Source organism: Arachis hypogaea, chromosome 20, assembly GCF_003086295.3.
Source record: "Arachis hypogaea cultivar Tifrunner chromosome 20, arahy.Tifrunner.gnm2.J5K5, whole genome shotgun sequence".
NCBI lineage: Eukaryota > Viridiplantae > Streptophyta > Magnoliopsida > Fabales > Fabaceae > Arachis > Arachis hypogaea.
The window spans coordinates 136,119,950-136,144,360 of NC_092055.1; the positions used below are offsets into that span (position 1 = coordinate 136,119,950).

The 24,411-nt window shown below is 28.6% G+C and overlaps 2 protein-coding genes across 2 annotated transcripts; both read right to left on the minus strand.

Annotated features, from left to right (window-relative positions):
• Positions 1–6,136: 6,136 nt before the first annotated feature.
• On the minus strand, positions 6,137–6,920 carry LOC140183256 (uncharacterized). Its single transcript, XM_072231284.1, has 2 exons — positions 6,811–6,920; positions 6,137–6,701 (listed from the first exon to the last, which is right to left on the minus strand). Exons 1-2 carry the CDS (start codon positions 6,918–6,920, stop codon positions 6,137–6,139), a joined length of 675 nt encoding a protein of 224 aa, XP_072087385.1.
• A 13,366-nt stretch (positions 6,921–20,286) lies between these two features.
• Positions 20,287–24,194, minus strand: LOC112786456 (UDP-glycosyltransferase 83A1-like). Its single transcript, XM_072231285.1, has 2 exons — positions 24,037–24,194; positions 20,287–21,392 (listed from the first exon to the last, which is right to left on the minus strand). Exons 1-2 carry the CDS (start codon positions 24,192–24,194, stop codon positions 20,420–20,422), a joined length of 1,131 nt encoding a protein of 376 aa, XP_072087386.1. The 3' UTR covers positions 20,287–20,419.
• Positions 24,195–24,411: the final 217 nt, after the last annotated feature.

Sequence of the window (24,411 nt, forward strand, 5' to 3'; positions counted from 1 at the left end):
ATTTATAATAAAAAATTAAAAAATAATTAATATATGTGACTTAATATATGTGTACTTAAATAAAGAAAGATTTAAAATTATTTAAATAAAATAAATAAATATATCCTACGAATAAAAAATCATTGACTAATCGATTAATATATACTGATAGTAGTATAAATAAAAAATCATCAAATAAAAAAGAAATAGTATGTTTTCAATTTTGGGAATAAAACGTAAATAATTATAATATAATAATTTGTTTAATTATTAATATTTATAATTGTTATTTTAAATCATAAATTTAGAGAAAAAAAAGTAGATTAACAAAAATAATTAATAACTATATTAGAATTGATACACATAACACTAGATTAAGAAAAAATAAACGCAATTACTATAATTTAAATTAATTTTAATAAAATAATTTAAAATTATAATTTTAAACTTATCACGTGTATAGTACGAATTATTGAACAATTTATTATCATGTACATGGCACGGATTATTAAACAATTTCTCATGTATTTTTTTTTCCAAAATAAAAATACTATTTTTACTTATAATTATTATTCTTTATCAACTCTTTCATTTAAACACTAATATTATTTATTAATTTTTTTATTTTTATTCCTCACATTTATTAAAAATTCCTTTTCAATAATTTAGATATTAATTATTGTTATTTAATTAACTTATTTTAGGTATTTATTTATTAAAATTTTAGGTATTAATTATACCTCAATTACGGTATTAAGACTTTGAACATAATTTCAATTTAATTTTGAAAAATATCAAAAATAAATATATATATATATATATATATATATATATATTTGTTTTTGATATTTTTCAAAATTAAAATTATATTCAAAGTCTTAATATATATATATATATATATTAAATTAGAAGAGCAGATTTTAATTTTACATAAAATAATATAATAGATATAGAGTATAAATAAATTTACTTGACAAATATAATTATTCATAGTGTGATATTTTATTACGATAACATATCTTTGTGCATTGACTTTCTATATATATATATATATATATATATATATATATATATATATATATATATATATATATATATATATATATATATATATATAGTTTGTTATTTTTCTATTACATGACATATTTATTATTATATTTTAAATTTAGAGTTTCTTTGATCTAACATTGCAGTGAAAGAATAACAAGAAAAAAAATGAAAAAAAAACATGAAAACATTCTAAACATAATTACCGCTAATCTTTTTTCTTTAGTTTTCAAATATATTATTTATTTTATTTATTTAGAGTAATAACTAAATTTATTATAACTATAGTAAAATTATCTTTAAACTATTAGTATTATTAGTAAATTTTTAAAATTATTGACATATTATTAGTATATGTAATAAGCAGTAAATTTTCTTTCATGTTTATTATTTAAAAAATTTATAATTTTCACATAGTCTTTATTCTATTTTTTTTTCCATACCTAATGACTATTGATTACGATCCTATTAATAGTATCACCTATAGTAGATTATACGAAAAGAAAGTATGAAAAATAAAGACAAGAATTATAAGGCTATAAAAAGTTCCATTCAAGTTTGATAAGAGTAAGACGGTTTACATAGAAATAGTTCTAATAGATGATAAGATTAATTGATTCATTTACTAAATTTTTTCAAGTAATGCTAAGTTCAATTTATAAATAGAGTTTAATTTTGATGCACTGACAGTGTAAAGCGTTTTATATAGTCGTGCAATCACATCCGTTCTTTTGGATGACCATTCGTGCAATCACACTGTCAGTGCATCAAAATTAAATTCTTATAAATATTTGTAATTCATATTTTAAGTTAATTTTATAAGTACACCATTTCACAAGTCAAAGACAATTCTTTTTAATAGATTTGTAAATGCTAATAGCTTTTATATTTAATTTATTTTGCAATACGATAAAATTTATTGTTCAATCAAGTCAAAGACAATTCTTTTTAATAGTTTTGTAAACGTTAATAGCTTTTATATTTAATTTGTTTTGCAATACGATAAAATTCATTGTTCAATCAAGAATTATTTGACAAAAATATTTGAGAATGAATTGGTAGAAAGGAAAGTCTATGTCTTCTCAAATTTTGAGATCGAGAAATCAAGCGGAATATATCTTCTGACTATACACACGTGCAAAATATCTTTTAAGATGGAGTCAGGTATAATACATTTGGTCGATGATCGTAAAATTCTGGATAATCATTTTAATTTGCTTGCTCATGCTGATATATTGCCAAAAAATTGTATAATAGCATCATTTTATCGATAAAAAAATTTTAATAGTTTATTTATGAAAATATTTGAAATTGTATTGTGACTTTTTTTTAAAGATGTATCCTTTTATTAATATACTATTGTTAGTTTTATCGTTTAATAAAAAATAAATCAGTAAATTCTTTTTATTTTATACACGTTCAAAGTTATAATTTCTTATATACTCATTTGTCCTTAATTTGGTACTTTTAATTCAATTTTTTTGTTCAATTAGATGTTATTAGATTCTTGACTAGAAAAGAAAAACTCATATCATGGTCAAAAATAGAGAGAAGTGACCAGTACATTGTGATTGATCTTCATGATTTGCAGTATGTAAAATTTTAATATGAATATTTCTTTAGGTTATAATTATGTGTTGTGGTGCAATTTTTTTTTCTTTATATATTACTACTTACTCCCTTAATTCTCGCTTTCATTTAAAAATGAGAAAAAAATAAGATGTATACTATGAGATCAATTTACAATCCAATTACTTGATCATCTATGTGATCACCAAGCAACTGAATACATAATTTATTCTCTAATTTATAAAATTTAACAAAGACATTGGTAAACATATTTGTTTCGCATTTATTTATATATTTTATTTATTTATGTTATATTTGTAATTATATTATATCTATTTTTATCAATATACGTTTTTAAATTAAAAAATATTTGTGTATTAAATAAATTAAATGATAGAAACACGTAACTATTTTCTTTTTCAGTCAAGATTAAGTAAAATACTGTAATTTAGACTTGCAATATCAACATATTAATAGTAAAATGAAGAAAAAATGTAATATTATATCAAAAAAAATTTTTAAATCATAATTTAAATATTTTAAATGGGATAATTTCATTTAGAGAATTCATAATTCAAACATAATTTTTATACACTTAATAGCTATATTCGAGTTAATACATTTAATACTATATTTAAAAAAACACAAACAATGCACATCATATTATTTATTTATTAATTAAATTATTACAATTCAAATTAATTTTAATAGAATAATTTAAAATTATAATTTTAATTTTATCACGTGTATGGCACGGGTTATTACACTTGTAAATTATAAAGTCGATATTTATTCGCATGTGAAACACAAAAAAAAAAAAAGAGAGAGAGAAGGAGGTGCAATTTGCCAAGGGGTGCAATTACTATTAAAAAAGAATATTGAATCTTGAATTATTTGATCCGTTCTCTGTCTGTTAAGTTAAGTTTATTTTATTTTATGGTCAATTCTATGGTATTTATTAATTGTTATTTAATTTTTGTCTAATTTAATTTTTTAGTAAGTTTTAAATTTTTAAAAATAATTTATTTTTATATCTTTTAAATTAAATATTAAATTTTAACTCTTTTTAATAAATAAACACTATTTTTTAGACACCATAACATTTATTTTATTTTATAATAAGTGTCACTGTCATTTTCCTTTTGTATAAGGTTTCTTATTAAATTATTATGTATATAATTAATCTATAAAAATATTAGTGTTAAACCTGTGCGATGCACGAACTTATATTTAAATTTGACATGTTAAATTAAAAAAATATTTTATAATTATAATTTTTTTGAGTTTAGTATAACACGATCATTATCATTATATAATAAATGTACTTAATATGTTGTTTTATCTTTATTCAAAGTAAAAAGCAAATAGAAGAGTTTAAAGTCTATAATATTCTTAAAATTTAAGGAGGGACACATGAAAAAAATAAGAACATATATAACTGTAATAATAGCATGTCAATTTTACACTAAATTTTATATCAAAAGGCTAATAAAAAATTATCGACAACCTAGTATCTTACTAACTTCGTTAGAAAAGCAATTGGCATATGATGTTGTGCTCCTTGTTACACATTTCATCTCAAATCTGAAAACAGAGTTATAGATAAATTAGTTATATCTATAGTAAATATTTATACAAAAGTGTAAATCATAACATGCTATTAAAATGAAAATAATATTATTCTTACCTAAATATTATTAAAAACTTCTTTGAACACGATATTTGTTGTTGATGACTTTGGATTGCCATTTTCGTCTAAAATTAAAACCCTGAGGTCACTGTGACTTTTAACTCTTGACAAAGTAACATAAAGTTGTCCATGGTTTGGCAAGTAAAATCCTACATGTGATAATGATTGACCCTAACTCTTGTTAATGGTCATTGCAAAGCATACTCTTAATGAAAATTGTCTCCGTTGGAACTTAAATGGGAACCCTAAATCTGAAGGGATCAAGTTCATTTTTAGAATGTACACTTTATCTCCAATATTTCTACCAGTCACTACCGTCGCTCCAATTAAGTTGCTGCCAAGTTCGTTAACTATTAATCTTGTCCCATTGCATAAACCTGAAGTCTGGTCTATGTTTCGCAGTAGCATTATAGCGACTCCCGGCTTCAAAATCAACTTGTGATTGAGTAATCCCGAACATTTGATATCATTTAGGAACTCTGGTGTGAACCACTCTTATTGTACATCTTCATTCTCATCAGCTTGACATGTGTCAGAACTTAAATACTCCTTTTTCATCCATGGAAAGATTGTCAAGACAAAATCATTTACATTCTTAACACTCTCAAGCGTGGGTGCAAGAATTGTCCTACTCTAAAAATACTTGTAATCTGACATGTTTTACAATAAATTTGGATATGCAAAGTCTACCAAATGAGAAAAAAGGTCATCAATAGTTGTAATCAATAAATCATTTAGAATTTTAATTTCTGATTCATCACCAACAACAGAATCAATATTTCCATTTTCAACATCAAGTATCCAATTAGCAAATCTCTTCATTTCACCTTCATCTTGATCTGAAGAAGATATTAGAAGCCTCATATTCGTATACAATTTCAGAACCTTACAAAACGACCACAGATGGGATGAGTTAATAGCTGATGTCAATATATCGTGTCCACTCCCTTTCGGAATCACCAGAAGTATTTGTCTGAAATCACCTCCTAGAACAACAACCTTACCACCAAATGGTTGATGTGTCTTATGTTGATCGGTAACTGACATAAGATCCCTGAGCGTCTAATCAAGTGCTTCAAAGCACATTTTATTGAGCATTGGAGCTTCATCCCAAATTATTAAGCTACTTTGAATGAGTAGCTCAGCCTTTAAACTGCCATGCTTGATGTTGCAAGTAGATTCATCAGTAATTGTAATGGGTATCGAAAATCTAGAATGAGCCGTTCTGCCACCAGGTAGGAGTAAAGACGCAATTTCATTGGATGCGGCATTTAAAACAATCTTTCCTCTAGACTGAATAGCAGAAGAAAGTTCATTCCAAATAAATGTCTTACCACACCCACCATGCCCATAAATGAAGTAAAAACCACCAGAGTCTATAATAACAACATTGAGTATCTTATCGAATGCTAACCTTTACTCATGAGTCATATTTTGTTCCGTATATAAGTTTGTATGAGTAAACTCATTTGTGTCATATGCTAACTCCTCCTCTATTAGCTTATTCTGAAAAAGGAGAACATCAGACATCTCAGGATATGACATTGATTGATAGTCTCTTAAAGATCTCGCATTGCTGTTGAGTATCTTCTCAATCTCAATAAGGCGGAGATTTTTCAATTTGTCATCAGTCATGTTTATTCCTAGTAAAAGCACATGGTGATTTTATGAAATATTTAATAAGTAATTCCAAAATAAAACTATTAATATTATGAATAAAAATAAAAATAATAAGAGAATATAATCTTGATATAAAAAAAGACATAGTAAAATACATTGGTTTTTCAAATATTTTCTCCTCTTATGTAGTATTCCATCAGCTAATAATGTCCAAGTTGCATTTCAAACACGCTATGGGTTGCTAATGCTATTAGATATCAGTAGTATCGCAAATAATTTTCTCAATTGATGACCAGATGCAAGTTCAGCTACCTCATTAATAGCTGTAATGAATTCCCTATCATCGCACAGTAGTGCCATGGAATAGCAAGCATCTTGGAAGCTAGAATATGTAATTCCACTAACTGTCCTAATAGACTCATATGTTGTGCAACCTCTCTGAACAGCTAACAAAATTTTCATATAATAAATATCACCTGTACCCGGTGGAACATAGTTTAACCTCCCGATAGAATACCCTTTTTTGCGTGGATTCCATTCTCTTGCTTCTCTATCATAAACAAATTGATTTGGAAACTCAGCATATGTCAAAATTTGACCTAATTCAAATTTTTTATTGTCCTCCATCCATGCTATGAACATCGTACATTTTCCTTCCTCTTCTTCCACGATTTCCTCAAGATCGTCATCGTCTTGCTCTTCAGGAAAATGAAAGATTAATCTCGTCATTAAAGGCCACCTCTGATGAATATCATAAGATAAAGTTCTCCACACAGCCTCACATGCAGACAAATATCTGTAATCATAAAATTGTTTGATCTCATCAATAACCTGAGCATCCTTTTCCACTAGAAGCTTCCTTTGTAACTCCAACTGCTATCCTGTATGGACCTTTATTCACATACTTGAACAAATATTTGATAGCATTTGACTTGTTGTAATACTCTATATTAACATGCGCTTGATAAGACATCAACATATATGCATTGTATGGAACCACATTCCTATTATCCATATGGACTCCCTTCTTCTCAGTAATCACTCATTTGTCTCGTCTTCTATATGATGGGTATCCACTATCATCGATAATTGTGGTTCTATTGAATGTTTTGGGATAATATTTAGTGTAGTACCCATCTTTTATGCAGGGAGATCTTGAGAAAGCTCTACCACATGGTCCATGAATCATATTCGTAGATACAGCCTAAACAAGTTTAGGTGCCGAACAGGATCTGACAACTCTGAAGATATTAACCGATCAATTTGAGTTGTTGTTGTTATCTTATGGTCTCCACTTAACCATAAAAGAATGTGAGCATGTGGTTGACCTCTTTTTTGAAATTCTACCGTATACATCCCTTATACCAAAAAGATAAAAAAATATATGTTATAAATAAACTATCTATTTTATATATGTGTTTTGACAAATTAAGGGTGATAATAGAAAATCAACAATATGTTAAGTAAGAAAATATTTTGCCATTTATTTTTATAAAAATCTAAAGGAATATTTCTCTAAAAATAAGGTTGGATGATGAGCAATACCTGCATCTAGCACTCCAAATGGAATTCCTTACTTAAGATTCGAGATTATCATGTCAAGCTTAATTTTGAACACTCTACACGATATATCCGGCCGGTCTTCAACCTTTAAGTTCATTAGATTGTTAACCCTTCCAATCTCTTGCCAACTCGAGTTACATGTCATTGTAATAAAAAGGTTTGGATATTCATATTTCTTACAAATTGCCATAACATCTTGACAATTATTAAACATGTATCTCATGCCACCAGTGAAGGACGCGGGTATAGGATAACACGTTTACCTGCTTTGGTAGCACGAGTCTCATCCCTAACAACTGCATCTTGAATCCCTTTGTATATATCACTCCTCACCTTGGTTTGGTTGTTTCGATAGTAGGTCAGCCTTTGTGCTTCAATCATAGAAAAGCAATCAACCAAGAATTGCTGAAATAGTCTTCCACCATTGACAATGGTTGCATACTCGATCCTTCTCTCTTGTATTCTAAATGCTATGAACTCCCTTAAACTCACACGATGTCTCTTTCTATTTTCATCAGCCCTATAAAATTCTCGCAAAGGAATGTCCTTTTAGTAGCCATCTTCACCGTAAGGAAATATCATAGGATACTGAAGAGGAATAAATGCGGTGTGTGTCTCATGAATCCTTTGTAGATGTCCGGACTTTAATTGAACTATAATATCACGCCCTGCATTTCCAGAATCAAAATCTCCTACTATTAGAGCTGTGACCTCGTTAGAAGATGGTAAATTATAGACTCTTGCGTCATTTGATCTTTTTCGGTACAACCGTAGCCTTATATTTGTGATATCTCCTTGATTCAGGTAGTTTCTCACTATCCTAAATGTGCGAGCAAGAACATTATGTTGATCGATCATGTCCTTAAGGTTTAGAACTAAGGACTGGTCAATGTTGTTGTTGGTTATTCTTGAACTGTATAAAACATTAATTGAAAAATATTAGTATTCATAATTAACCAAAATCAAAGTCTGAACTACCTTAATATGTTTTTAATCAGTTTGGAATGTATGATACAAATCTGAATATCTCTATCCTATTTGAGACCTCATTTTCTGTATCATAAATATATAACTGCGCGAATTTTGGTCTTTGTCCCTCAATTGCCACCAAACTTCCAATTCTGTGGTAGTTTTGTCTACTCATAATGAACTGGGGAGGACCTGTTCTATCATTGATGGAGGTCTCTATTTTACATGTTCCAACATATTGAGAACTCAATATTGGATCATGTTTTGGACTTCTCTGATCTCTCCTCATACGCATCATAGCGTCGCAATGCCGACACAAAAATTCTAGGTCACCAATATCTATCACATCTAATAATCACCAAGATAATAAACTATGTTTCATTTATATCTGCAATAAATACTTTATATAAAAATATACCTTTCTTTTACCATGTGAAGTATAAAAATAATATTTACAAAAAATTACCGATGACTGCAATTTATGGATTAAAAAGATGAGATCATATAATACGGTTTCATTGTGCCAACCTCAAGACTTATATTTTACATGTACACTAATCAAATAATAAGAATTACAATAAATCAATGTTCAAATACAAAAAATATAATATATAACCATATCTTTGTCAGAATTTTAAAAACTTGTACACTAAACGATAATTTTTTTTGTTTATAAAAAGCATAACAATAGTAAATAATAAAGTGCTGATATTGCTACTTCTTAGATTACCTATATTCTCAGTAACATCGAATATGGTTGGGTATTTAATTTGCACAGAATTATTTAATACAGTCATATTTTCAGTAATATTCTCAACTTCTTCAAAAGTTTTTAAAAGATTTATAACCAATTCTTTCAAAAATGATTTCCTTTGTCTCAGGTGTCTTCTTTTTTCAGTTATGCACACTTCTAATTCTTTAGTATCTAAATTTGAATTAGATGTATTTGCCCTTGTAATCATTAGAGATAATACATCAAGTACTTTATATTATAAAAAAAATTAATGTATCTTTAGATTCAAGAGCAAACTACATTATATTACCATTGCTATTGACTATGTTGGTAATGTTGCTACATGTTATCATCATCTCTGTAAAATGTCCTTGCATTGATGTATTATCTGTTAAAAGCATCATAATTTAATTAAATTTTTTAATCAGCTGAAATATGAATATATATTATGAAGGTAGTATTAAAGATAAAAGAAGCAAAATTTTAACTTTGTGATAATTACAATCTATCATGCTTATCTTACCATGCCTCTTTTGAAGTAGCATAGTCTTCCTATTCAGTCTTGCATCTCTTTGCAATCTAATTCGATTTGCGTGCTCCAATGAATCTATAATAATTATATAGCATATACCAAAGATTGTTTTTAATAAACCAATTGAAAAATTAAATGTTTGGTCTTTAAGTAATAAAAGCATATTAACATACGCTGGCTTTGCAACTAGTCAATATTGTTTGATGTTTGTTGAAGATGTTGTTGACTTGTCTGATGACATGGGCTATCATATTCTCCATGTGTGATACCCGAATTACTAATACCACTAATATTGGTACATTGTTTTTTTTCACCTACAGAGTGTGGATTAGTAGTTGGAGATAATTCGAGACATTAGTTTTGAACATATTTTCTGTTAAAGTTTATAATTGAATAAATGGTAGGAAAATCAAAATACATAAAGTGAATGCATATTCACATAAGCAAGTTTAAAAAAAATTCATCCAAAAATCAACCTGTATTGATGCTGCTATTTATAATGTCCGACAACACCGATTCAAAATGCACACCATTAGAACTATCACTCGAATTTCTTGTAATTTTTTCATAAACAAATTTAGTAAAATATTACGAAGAGTTATTCTCCACATACAAGCGTTTTTTCATACAAGTCATACAAGTCATTTATATTTACGCGTTTTTCACGTTCTTCTTCTTTGTAATTTTTCTCTCTCGTTATCGTCGTCATCAACACCACCTCTTCCTCCTCCTTCTCTTCCTCCTTCTTTTTTCATTGAAATTTCTTCTCCTCTTTTCGTTTTCTCTTTCTCCTTCATCATCAGTTATCTCGTTTGTTGAAAATAATAAATAATTCAGGTTCAGATTGTCAATTGAACCAGAACGAAATTGATTATTGTTTTGAATCCAAGGCTAAGGCGTGGTTCAATTTAGAAGAAAAAATATAGCATTAGAGGAAAGATTTTTCTGCAGCAAATTTGGATGTAGTACGAAGATATTTGGATGTAACACGAAGATATTTGGGTGTAACACAAAGATATTTAGATGTATTTTAAGAATTTTTGGGTGTATTTTTATTCTGATAAGTTCTGTATAGTTCAAAACTCTTCCTCTTCCTCCTTCTCATCTTCTACTGTTTCTTCTTTTCTTTTTATCATCATCACCATCTTCTTATTTTTTTTCTTATTCATCTTTTTTTTTATATTACCTTCTCAAGTTTCTTCTTATTTTACTCTCTTAACAAGAATAAAAACAAAAAAATCAAACAAAGAAGAAGAAGAAACACATAATGCTGTAAAATTACTTGAAAGAGGATGAACTTACATTTATTTAACTAAAAGAAAGAAAGAAATAAGGAAAAAAAGAAGAAAAAAAAAATGCAGTATTAGAAAAAATATTTTTCTGTATTTGCAGCAAATTTGGGTGTAGCAAGAAGATATTTGGGTGTAATACGAAGATATTTGGATGTATTTTAAGAATTTTTTAGTGTATTTTTATTCTGATAAGTTCTGCATAATTCAAAACTCTTCCTATTCCTCCTTCTCATCTTCTACTGTTTCTTCTTTTTTTTTTTATCATCATCACAATCTTTTTTTTCTTTTTTTCTTATTCATCTTTTCTTTTTTATTTTACCTTCTCAAGTTTTTTCTTATTTTACTCTCTTAACAAGAATAAAAAGAAAAAAATTAAACAAAGAAGAAGAAGAAACACATAATACTACAAAATTACTTGAAAGAAGATGAACTTACATTCATTTAACAAAAAGAAAGAAAGAAATAAGAAAAAAAGAAGAAAAAAAATGCAGCATTAGAGAAAATATTTTTCTGTATTTGCAGCAAATTTGGGTGTAATACGAAGATATTTGGGTGTAATACCAAGATATTTGGGTGTATTTTAAGAATTTTTTAGTGTATTTTTATTCTGATAAGTTTTGCATAATTCAAAACTCTTCATCTTCCTCCTCTTCATCTTCTATTGCCTCTTCATCTTCTACTGCTTCTTCTTCCTCATCTTCTTATTTTGTTTTCTTATAATTCTTCTTGGGAGAAAAAATCAAACAAAGAAAAAAAATATAATATTACAAAATCAATAGAAAGAGGAGGAGAAAAAAATGCAGCAACAACAACGGTAATAAAAAAACAACGATGAAGATGAAATAAGCGAAGAAAAAGGAGGAGAAACGCAAAGAAAAAGGAAAAGAAGAAGAAGGAAGAGAAGGAGGAGAAGCAGAAACGTGAAGAAGAAGTGTCTTCCATAATGGTGAGTGAGAGCACGCTTTGGAAATGGTTGAGTGACGCGCGTTTATCACGCTCTGATGAGTGAATGTAGTTTTTGTTAGATTTGGCCCAACTTGTAAGACTTGAAAGCCAAAAAGACTTGTATGTATATCATAACTCTATTACGAAGACAATATAAACTAATAATTTATTACTTGTCAATAGCTAAATAATGTATAGAAAATATTGTATTTTATGGAATTTTATTTGGCCAAAATACTCATGACATGTTAGGTATTTTGTATACTCAATAAAAATCAAATATATAGAACTGACATACTTGAACATACCAAATAAAAAGATATATTATTCTAACCTAAAAACAAAAATTGTAAAATAATTAATTTATTTTTTGTATGAAATATACCTTGAATTGTGCTTCGTTTTGTATTATCTTTATCTTTTAATATCAATTTTCTTTTCAATCTTACTTCTCTCTGGACTTCTTGCATCTTTCAATATATACTTGAAAATACCAAATAAATAATTTTTTTAACTATAAAAAAATACATCAAACATAATACATTTTTATTGGTAAATTTTTTATATTATTAAAAAAAATAATGTCCTAAGTTGAATTTGTGTGTTGTGAAGAGGAGTGGGGGTTCACGTGCAATATAGGAACAACACTCATGACCCACCACGTATATTTGCTCCTTTTTCTTTATTCTTATTCCATTAAAAAATGTTGCCTTTTTTCTAAAAACGTTGCCCTTGAATAAAAACGTTTGTTACCTATTAATAATATTAATAAAAATATTCATAAAAAAATAAGTTAAAATAATAATTTAAAAAGATGAGAATATCAAAATATTTATATTTATAAAAATAAATATATGATTAGCCATCATCAATCTTTAATTCAATAACAGTGTACTTGGTAGATTTGCCATCTTTTTCAAGAGTCTTCTCACTCTCAATTCCAACAAGATATCCAATAACATCTGAAATGATTTAAAATAAAAAAATTGTTATCAATAAGTTTGTTAAAAACAAGACACAGTCGAAATTATCAATAAAATAAGTAAATTTATAAATAAATTATATTTTTTCTAAAACATTAAACTTACCAACTAAGTAGGTGTAATCGTACCCAAGAGCATTGAGAGTGTCAAAACTCACAAAATTAAATCCATATCGTGGGATACTTGACGATTCTGGAAGTTTGTGCACATCAGTACGTTGGTTTAAACTAACCACATACTCATGATGTGTAATCTTGAAGTTACCCTCATTGAGTCTAACACTAAAATATCTTATTTGGTAAGATATTCCTTCCTTTAGCAAATTTACGAATCGAGACACAAGAGCCCTCTTAACCAAGGCGTGTATTTTTCCTCAATAGAATTGATAAACAAAAATCAAAGAACAATTAGATGTGGATAAATAAACAAATTTAAAATATAAATAATATAAATTTAAAATAAAATAAAAAATATTAGTAGAAACTCACGACTTCATCGAGCCAAACCATCTCAATTGAGTATGTAATGAAAAATTTCCGTAACTTGGCAGTGTCCATAACCGTATCACTCGTAGTCTCGTATACATATACACAAATTGTCGATTGTAGGTTTGATTTCTGCAATTTTGTAAATATCAGCCATTGGAATAAGTAGAAAAATTTTAGATTATTTTAGATGTATGTAAAGAAAGGGTTTGATGTACTTTGAATTGTGGTGCTATACATATCTCATAACTTATACTTTTATAGTTGACTCATAGCTAAAATTTTTTAAATTTGATTGACTTTAATTTAAATTTGAATTAAATTTGCAGATAAAGTAAATAAATATATTAATAATTTTTAAAATTCTAAATTAACGTAAATATATTTAAATTTACGTATGTAGCTGCAATTTTTGAAAAAAATCTACAAAAATTTAGAAAATAGTACTAAAAAGAATCAACAATTTTTTTAAAAATAGTATTAAAATTTAAAAAATAACAACCTAAGTAAAACAATTTAAGATTTAAAAAATAATAATCTAAATAAAATAATTTAAATTTTAAAAAATAACAACCTAAATAAAATAATTTAAAATTTAAAAAATAACAACTTAAGTATAACAACCCAAATAAATAAATTAAAATTTGAAAATAACAACCTAAAAAAATAATAATTTATAATTTATAATTTATAAATATAAATCTAAAAATTTCTAATGACGATATCTAAGAAATAAATTCCTAGACTCAACGTATGAGCGCCACGTCAATAGATGAGCTCTCTATTTGTATTACTATAAAGGTTACTATAAAGATTTAAAATTATTTTATTATTTTTTTTTTTACTAATGGAGGGTTAGTTGTTTAGTAATATTTTCCTTCAGTTATTTTAGAATTTTAGTTTTTTCTTTTATTAGAGTATTATGTACAATTATTAATTGTTAACATATGTTCAAATATAATGCGCACAAAGTGGTCAACAATTTTTTAGCCAATATATATCCAAACAAAAAGTATGGGAACCAATTTTTATTTAATCACCACAAGCCAACTTTATAGATTAAGGTTTATAATTATTTTTAGGTGTAAAGTTAACCGTTTTTATGGGCACACCTCATTACTATAGTCGGCTTTAATTTCAGTCGATTCTTTTACATGAATATATATTTTTGGAGAAAACCTTTTGTTCCGTAGACATTTTTATTTTTGAGCATTTAAAAATATTTTTAAATCCGACCATCACAAATCTTGGACGGATGAATCCTTCCGTCGAATGACCTCCGTCAGACCCATCGAAAAAGTCTGACATGGCTCCCGTATAGATGACGTGGCATGACTGGTTGACACCTAGATTGCTGACTGAAAAGCTACATTCAAAAATTGGACAATTAAGTCCCTGCACCACTAAACAACGTCGTTTTGATTTGATCTCTAATCCTTAAATTGATTGCGTTTCTTTCTGGAGGCCAGTGGTGAGGAGCTCAACCTGCATCAACCATGGCTGCTAATGGAGGATCATCAACGTCGAGAAGAAGCCGCAGGGGAGTAAGAAAAGAAAATTCTGCTTCAAGCTCAGACCCTTGTGTTATGCACGACGGAGACCTGAAGGACGATGTCGCCCCGAGATGCTTCTGTGGAGTTTATGCGATAATGTATATGTCGAGGACGATTAGCAACCCAAACAGAGTCTTCTTGGGTTGCCCATTCTATAAGGTAAGATAAAAAATCAGGGAATTTTGTTCTGTTTGAATGGTTTTATATAGTACATAATTTTGGAAATTTTGACAGGAAAACCAACCGCATTGCAAGTTTTTTTTTTTTGAGTCGATGAGCATCTTGCTAGAATTGGAAGCAGTGGTTGCATCTTTGATAAAAGATCTCTGGTTGAGAAAGAGGCAGAAGTTGTTGAAGAGGAAGAGGGATTTCATCATAGGATGACTGTTCTGGAGGAGAAGGTTACTGTGCTAGAGAAGAAAAAAAAAACCCATTAGCTTGTTGTGTTAGTATAATTGTATGTGCTGTTGTTGCTGCTTTTTATGTATGTAGTGAATGAGAAATGAATTCTAGAAAGTAGAGTAGAAAAATGTGTTGATCCAGGTTTTTGTTGTGTATTGAAACATGCTGTTTAGGCAATTTATGTATCCTATTATCTATCTAAATGCAATTCAAGTTATGATATCAGTATGTTGTTGAAGTTATGTTGTCAATATCTAAAGAAGCATTGAATGATTGAAGAAAGTAAGCATAAAAGTTGTATACATAAACACATAACATAGATTGAAAGTTATGTAAACATGTTTGCGATAGTCAAATTTTCTAAAAGCTGCCCAAAAAGAATAAATCTGTTCAAGTGTATAGTATTATGAAGCTTAACATCACAAAAGTAAGCCTCAAACACCTAACAAGTTTGCAACGGTTTATAAAATCCTAAGAGCTTCTCCAAAAAAATCAATTCTTCCAAAAAAATATTGTTGTCATAGTCAAGTTTTCTAAATGCTATTACAAGACATAGTGGGATGCCCAAGATGTCATATTTCTTCATGTCTTTGGATTGATGGAGGGTGGATTAGGAATGAATTTGAACAGTCTTGTTGTTGCTGTGCTTGCTGCTGCCAATGTCTCCTTGGTAGCTACTGTACTCAATCCTGGCCTGACTTGAGATGGTTGTGGGCCAGGTGGAGCACCTTGTGGTTGAGGCTGTGGTGGTGCAGGCTAACTTGGAGGTGGGAGTGAACTGGGGCAAAGTGGAGCAGATGGCCTGAATATCTTCTGTTTGGGCCTGATTTTTGAAGTTTTTGGTTGAACTGTTTGGTGAGTTGTGGATGGAACTTGAAGTGGAGGTCTAAATGGTGTACCTCTAGTTACACGACCTGGCTGGAGTTGGTCTGCCACTAGAGCTGGTGTTATAGGGTTTGGTGTTACTGCCACAAACATGGAAGGAGTTGGATTCACAGCACTTGGAACCTGGTTGTGATACATAAGATAGCATTCATGAGACTTAGGATAAATAACAGTTTAACGGGTCAACATTTCACAATAATATATAAAACTTATATCTGGAGCCTGGCTAGATGCAGCCTGGCTAGATGGAGCACTTTAGGTGTTAGGGGTAAAACTCGTCCGTCTCTGTATTCTTCATTTTGTTCTCTCGCATTGCGTTAATCCCTGCATCCCCTGTCAAAATATGCAGCCCAGACTCAATATCAGGACTCCTTGGATCATACCAATAAACTGTCTTGTATGATTGGTACCCCAAGCCCTTGAACCAGTGTGATCAAGTATCCGAAATTAACGAAGTCCAGGTCCATTTCTGAAAACTTCTCTACCTTCCCATTTTTGTAAACCAGAGAGCCATTATTTTCTCTCACAAAATTACCTCCATGGTGGAACACAGGCACTACAAACATATCAACCATCTGAAAAAAGAAAAACAAAAACAAAAAACTGTAAACAATGATCAAGAAGTACTCTTTTCACATATTAAAAAGCAATGACCTTCAACATACAGAAACGAAAAATCACCCCAGAAGCTTTCTTTGCCCTAACAGTAAATCAATTTCAACCGAAAAACCCCAATAATTTTTTGACAACTTCGATCAATATGCACGATTAGTCCTTTCACAACACAGTTCATACTTGCATAATCATTTAACCTCACAATCCACTAACTAAGCAACACAATAGACTTCTTACCTTCGGTGACGAAGACAGCAACTCAGACAAAAATGGAGGCTTCTTCGACAGCCACTGCACACGGCAACCGTCTCAGCCTGGGTAGTGATCTTTTTGGAGGGAGAAATAGAGTATGATGATCGTCGGTATCCTTAGGGTTTAATGTAATTCAAAAAGGGTGGTATGGGTGTAATGTGTATTGTAAGGGACTTTATAAGGGATCAAATCAAAACGACGTAGTTTAGTGGTGCAGGGACTTAATTGTCCAATTTTTGAATGTAGCTTTCCAGTCAGCAGTCCAGGTGTCAACCAGTCATGCCACGTCATCCGCACGGGAGCTACGTCAGACTTTTCTAATGGGTTTGATGGAGGCAATTCGACGGAGGGACTCATCCGTCCAAGATTTGTGATGGTCGGAAATTTAAAAGTATTTTCAAATGCTCAGGGACGAAAATGTCTGCGAGATAAAAGGTCAGTGACCTATTTATCCTTTTCTCCATATTTTTGTAATGTCAAATTATTTTTTTCGGTAATCATTCTTTTCATATTGCCTTTGTCGACTACACAATTCTCTTATTTATCTAATGATCTATAACCCTCATTAATACCATTTAATTTTTTAAACTGTACTAGCTAAATAGACAGAATGTTTGGAACTTTACTCTTCCAATAAAGCGGTCTGGCATATGTAAAATTTTTCCAATAAAATGTAACAAATTTGAGGTGTTGGTTAACTTTGATAAAAAAAAAATGTTGATCTCCTAGAATTTTTGTAATTACAAATATATTAAAAATTAAAATACTAAAAAAAATAATATTCACACTATTTATTTTGGATAGTGTCTACTAAACAAGTAAACAACAGCGTTCTCCTGCCGCCGCACGTACGCAGTACTCCTCCCATCACGAACGCAGCGCCGCCTGAACACGTGTAGCGTCTTTTCTCCGCGAACACAATGCATTTTTTTGCGAACGCACGCACGCGCGTCCAGCTGCCAAGTGTCACTGCACGCCATTGGTGATGCCGCACGTCACCGCGAAGTTCGCCAGTAAAAAAGAAGGATACCGTGCCTAGTCACATCCAAACTCCATGCTTTATCCGAGTCGTTTTTTTTCTTTTTCTTGGTTTTTGATATTTTTTTTATTAGTTTTTGATGTTTTTTTTCTTAAGTTTTGGATTTTTTATGTTTTGAATATTTTTTTTTTAAATTTTGGATGATCTTTTAATAGTTTTAGATGTTTTTTGCTTAATTTTTTTATGTTATTTTTTTAATATTTTTTGGATGATTTGTTTTGTTAGGTTTTAAAATTTTTAAAATAATTTTAGATATCTCTTTTTTGTTAGGTTTTGGATGTTTTAATTTTAGATATAGTTTTTATTAAGAATTTTTATAATAATTTTGGAATTTTTAAAATGAATTTTAAAATTTTTAAAATAATTTTAAAAATAAATTTACATTTTTAAAATAAATTTTAAAATGATTTTAATTATTTTTAGATTTTAAATATTTTTTATTAAATTTTTTATGTTTCTCATGGCGGTTTAAATTCTTGTTTTCTCAAAAAAAAAAAAAGATTAAAAAAAATTACTAATGTATAGTCCTTAATTAGTTAACTAGTAGGATTGGCCAATAAACATTAAGGCATTATTTGATAAGAAAAGTATAAGTAGATAATGAAAATATTAAATAATGTGAACAATAGATATATTAGATGTTCATTTTACTAGGTGTATGATTTAAGTGGGTAATTTGAAAATATAGTGTATTTTTATTTAATTAGTGGTTATTATTAATGTTGTTGAAGAAAGTCATTGGTTATCTAGCATAACCCAATTTGATAACATGCCCTTTTATTTAGGGGCGCGCTACACATCCATGTAACCATGTAACCAAGTTGGCCCAATCCCAAATAGAGTCACGCGCATTAATGAGAGTGAAAACACGGCGCCCGCTCATTATGAAAAAATATTACTTATTCTGAGGAAGAAGAGTTTTGAATAGTGCAGAATGAACCGAACACAGTACTCATGGTGAACCGAACACAGTACTCATGGTGAACCGAATATAGTACTCATTGTGAAACAATTGTATAGTACTGAGTGAACGAAACATAATCCATTATATAAAATCAAATTCAAACAACTTTCTGCAGAATGAACTGAACACAGTACTCATGGTGAATCGAACATAATACTCATGGTGAACCGAACACAATACTCATGGTGAAACAATTGTATAGTATTGAGTGAACGAAACATAATCCATTATATAAAATCAAATTCAAACAGCTTTCTACAGAATGAACCAAACACAGTACTCATGGTGAACTGAACACAGTACTCATGGTGAACTGAACACAGTACTCATGGTGAAACAATTCACAATTGTATAGTACTGAGTGAACGAAACATAATCAATTATATAAAATCAAATTCAAATAACTCTACCTACAAATCAAAACCACAAAGGCCACTGAACCGAACAATGTTCATGTGGTGAATAAATGGTGATCAACTTTTAATCAACAAGAATAGTTTTTTTCCATGCAAAAAAAGTACTGAACATAGTAACAACCAATTTCAAAGTCCTAGTTAAACTATCCACCGAACTGAAGAAGAAGAAGAACCTACTGCGCGAATTTGAAAGAAGAAAGAGGAGGAGAAATACTATTCTTGTTGATTAAAAGTTGATCACCATTTATTCACCACATGAACATTGTTCGGTTCGGTGGCCTTTGTGATTTTGATTCACTAAATGAATGTTGTTCGATTCAGTGGCCTCATTTTACTTTGTTCAATGTTTAAGATTATTGTGATAGCATGTGGCAATCATTCCTTAGCTGTCTCAACGTAATAACCCCATTCAACTGATTTGAAGTTGAATCATTTATTGTTTCTATTCAGAAGTGTAGATCGAAGAAGAAAACGAAGAAAAAGAAGAACAACGGAGCTTATTACGTTGAATTCAATGCAGATCAATAATGAAGAATGCGAGCAGAGAAGAAAAATGCAAACAGAAGAGAACGACGAATTTTATTAGGTGTATAGCAAATGACTGTGAAATGGGAGAACACGTGTGTGAAAAAAGTTACTTTGATAACATCCATGTATTTTTTACATGGATATAGAGCTTTTCTCTTTTATTTAATTTGAGTCAATTAGAAGAGAAACATATCTAAAACTACTTAATCATCATCTTGAAAGTCATAAACAATAAATCACTTTCCTTTTTTTATTTCTTTTTATTCATTTTGACATTCGGAACAATCATCAGAGCTCAAGCATGCAATAACAAACGACTAACGTTTAGAATTAAAACGTGTTCAGAAAAAGCAAATCCTTATTCCTTCAACCAGTTGATGAACTTGTTTAAGTTCTCTGAAGACCTTCCTCCAACATCAACGTCCTTCATTAGCTTCTTCTTTAGCTCACGAGCCTTAAATCTTATGTTCTCATCACTAAGCAATTTATCAACTTTGACTTTTATCTCTTCGCGTGAGATCATCCCATTCTCATCCAAATCAAATCCCAATCCAACCTTCCACTCATCACAAATATATATTTTGTCAAAGAATTGGTCAGCAAAATATGGCCAACACAAAAAAGGCACTCCATTAGACAAACCTTCCAAAGTCGAATTCCAACCGCAGTGACTTATAAAGCAAGCAATGGCAGGGTGGCGTAGCACCTTTTCTTGAGGAGCCCATTCAATTATCTTACCTTCATTCCCCTTGAATTCGTTAGGAAAACACACTTTATTGCTACAATCTGAATCTTTTCGCACCACCCAAAGAAAGGGTCTATTAGTAAGTTCAAGTCCGAGAGCGAGTTCTTTGAATTGTTTTTCATCAAAAAGAGTGGTGCTTCCGAATGCAACATATATAACAGAACCATGAGGTTGTTGATCAAGCCAATTCAAACAAGAAAAATCTTCTTCCCAGAATTGTCCCAATGATCTTTCAGTTACACCTTGATCATCGTCATAGGTTCTTAATAATGAACCAATTGGTAATAGCTTTGGTACAAATGATAATGCTCCAGGTTCAAGATCGGGTGTGGAGTTACAAAAGCACCACTCTGTGGATTCTAGAGTTTTCATGGATTGAAGAATAATGTTGAATAACATCTTCTCAGTTTTAGAGTCAGATATTTTTGCCCACCATATAAATTCTGTGTCCATGGGAGGAATCCTTGGTGATAACTGAAATCTTTTTTGTGTGGTTGCCAACCCTGCAGTTTCAAAACATGATAATATTACGGAAATAGGTTGAAAAATAACGACAACAAAAATTGTGAATTTTTTGTTACTATTTCTTTCACAAAGAAAATAAAATAAAATAAAATAAATATTTGCACTATTTTTCTGGCTTTTTCTTAGATAAATTCATTTGAGTAATTACTCTACTTAACATTATTAATTAATAATTTAACATTTTTGTTTATATAAAAACCAATTCTATTTTAGTAATATATAAATACAATATTTTATTTATATTTGTGTTATTAATTTAAGCAAAGAATTTTATGTAGAATTAAACATTTGATGGTTATGTTGTTTATGGGATGATTGTGTTGTTTATGGGACGATTGTATTGGTTATATTGAATTTTTAATTTGCATATTCATTAAGTTAATAATAAGAGTAATTACCCAAATCAGTCCCAAAGATTTTAGAATTGGACATTTTAGTCCCCAAGAAAAATTAATACATAGATCAATCTCCAAGGTTTTACTCCGGCAGACAAATCAGTCCCCAGTTCATTTTCCGGCAGAGTAATTACCCAGATCAATTCCCAAAGATTTTAAAAACGGACATTTTAATCCCCAAGAAAAACTAATGTACAAATTAATCCCCAACGTTTCTCTCTGTTAGACATAACAGTCCTCCATCCAAAAATAAAATTATTATTATTAATTGCACAATAATATTGTACTGTATTTTTTGTATTTTTTGAACAAAAATAATGATAAGTCTTTTATATATATATATATATATATATATATATAGTCACTCAATAATAATAATAATAATAATAATAATAATAATAATAATAATAATAATAATAATATTATTATTATTATTATTATTAAATTATTAGAGATTATTTTACAAGAAATTTAAGGTTAAAATCATTTGATATTTTTGTATTTAATATAATCAAAAGATGTCCTATTTAAAAAAAATATATATATGTTTGTATTAAAAAATATGTATTAAAAGAAAATATTTTAATTTGAATTTATATTAAATACATACTTTTTTTAATACAAACATATTTTTTAAAATAGTACATCTTTTGATTATATTAAATACAAAAATATCAAATAATTTTAACTTTGAATTTCTTGTAAAATAATCTCTAATAATTTTATTATTATTATTATTATTATTATTATTATTATTATTATTATTATTATTATTATTATTATGCCATGATTTTTTTTGTATTTTTTAGATAAAAATAATGATAAATTTATTCATTAGATTCTTATATATATATATATATATATATATATATATATATATATATATATATATATATAATCACTCAATAATAATAATAATAATAATAATAATTAATAATAAATAAATAAATTATTAGAGATTATTTTACAAGAAATTCAAAATTAAAATCATTTGATATTTGTGTATTTAATATAATTAAAAGATATACTATTTTAAAAAATATGTTTGTATTAAAAAAATGTATTGAATATAAATTCAAATTAAAATATTTTCTTTTAGTGCATATTTTTTAATACAAACATATATATTTCTTTTACATAGGATATTTTTTGATTATATTAAATACAAAATTATCAAATGGTTTTAACTTTGAATTTCTTGTAAAATAATCTCTAATAATTTTATTATTATTATTATTATTATTATTATTATTATTATTGAGTGACTATATATATATATATAAGAATTTAATGAATAAATTTATTATTATTATTGTCCAAAAAATACAAAAAATATAGTACAATATTATTGTGCAATTAATAATAATAATAATAATAATTTTATTTTATTTTATTTTTGGACGGGGGACTATTATGTCTAAGAGAAACGTTGGGATTGATTTGTACATTAATTTTTTTGGGGACTAAAATGTCCGTTTTTAAAATCTTTGGAGACTGATCTGGGTAATTACTTTGTTGGAAAATGAACTAGGAACTGATTTGTCTGCTGGAGTAAAATCTTGAGGATTGATCTGTGTATTAATTTTCCTTGAGGACTAAAATGTCCGATTCTAAAATCCTCAGGGACCGATTTGGGTAATTACTCTAATAATAATATTGCATATTTGTGAAAATCAGCGTGTAGGGTCGGATACCTATGGGTTGACCACGGGTAGGGTTAAGGTTGGGTTGTTCTGAACTCACAGGTAGGATAAGGTTGAGTTTTATTAACAAATTTAACTCGCGAGTAGGGTTAGAGACTTAGAGTTGGATTCAAATCCTACCCTAACCATTGCCACCTCTACGCTCTATTTAAGGGTTTATTGTTATCCAATGAATTGCTGCAAGCACAAGACTAGATTTAAACTTCCAACATTTACTTAAACAGATGAGTGAACTGACTATTTGATCAATCCAAGTTAATTATGTTATCTTACTTCTGAAAAAATATTTCTTTTAATATTAAAAATAAAATATATAAAAAAAAGATGTCCAAAAAAATATACACAAAAATAGTATATGTAATTAGAAGAGTTTTGGATATTCCAAAAAAATCCATATTTTAGTTGTTGATTTCACTTAGAAAATTTATATATAATTGATATTATCGGCTAAAAGCATTGGTATTTTTGAAATTTGAAATAGGAAAAATGTTAAAAAAGTTAAAAACAAGTTTATTTGGTGAGTGCAATTTGAGATGTGGTATTCTTACCATTAGAGTCTATGATTCCATCCTCAATAAGCTTTGGTATGCTGCACTGCAAGGCTAACATAGCTGCTGATGCAGGATTAAACAGAACTCCTCTGATTCCAATCTTTCTTGCAATTTCCAACGCCCATGCCATAACAAAATCAGCAACTATGCAGCTTACTGTGACACCATCTTTCAATCTAAGATCTTCAATAACCCTCTCAAGCATAGCAGGCATGTTATTCAATATAGAATCAAATAGTTCCCTGATATTATTTCTGTCTGCATCATTTGATTATTTTAGAGACCAATTTGAACAACAAGTAATTTTTCAATGACTAATTTGATTATTTACTCATTGAAATAAAAATAGACGAATGCTATAAAATAATTAGAATTTATTGTTTTTGTTTATTAGTTAATTATTAATGTTTAAAAGTATGAGATAAAATATA

What these genes read in the sequence shown, in the direction of transcription:
- LOC140183256 (XM_072231284.1), bottom strand. Translation starts at nt 6,920, where the DNA reads ATGGATAATAGGAATGTGGTTCCATACAATGCATATATGTTGATGTCT. An exon ending in GCTATCAAATATTTGTTCAA is followed by an intron (nt 6,702 to 6,810) that starts GTATGTGAATAA and finishes TTATGATTACAG; the next exon opens with ATATTTGTCTGCATGTGAGG.
- LOC112786456 (XM_072231285.1), bottom strand. Translation starts at nt 24,194, where the DNA reads ATGCCTGCTATGCTTGAGAGGGTTATTGAAGATCTTAGATTGAAAGAT. An exon ending in AATCCTGCATCAGCAGCTAT is followed by an intron (nt 21,393 to 24,036) that starts GTTAGCCTTGCA and finishes TCTTTGTGAAAG; the next exon opens with AAATAGTAACAAAAAATTCA.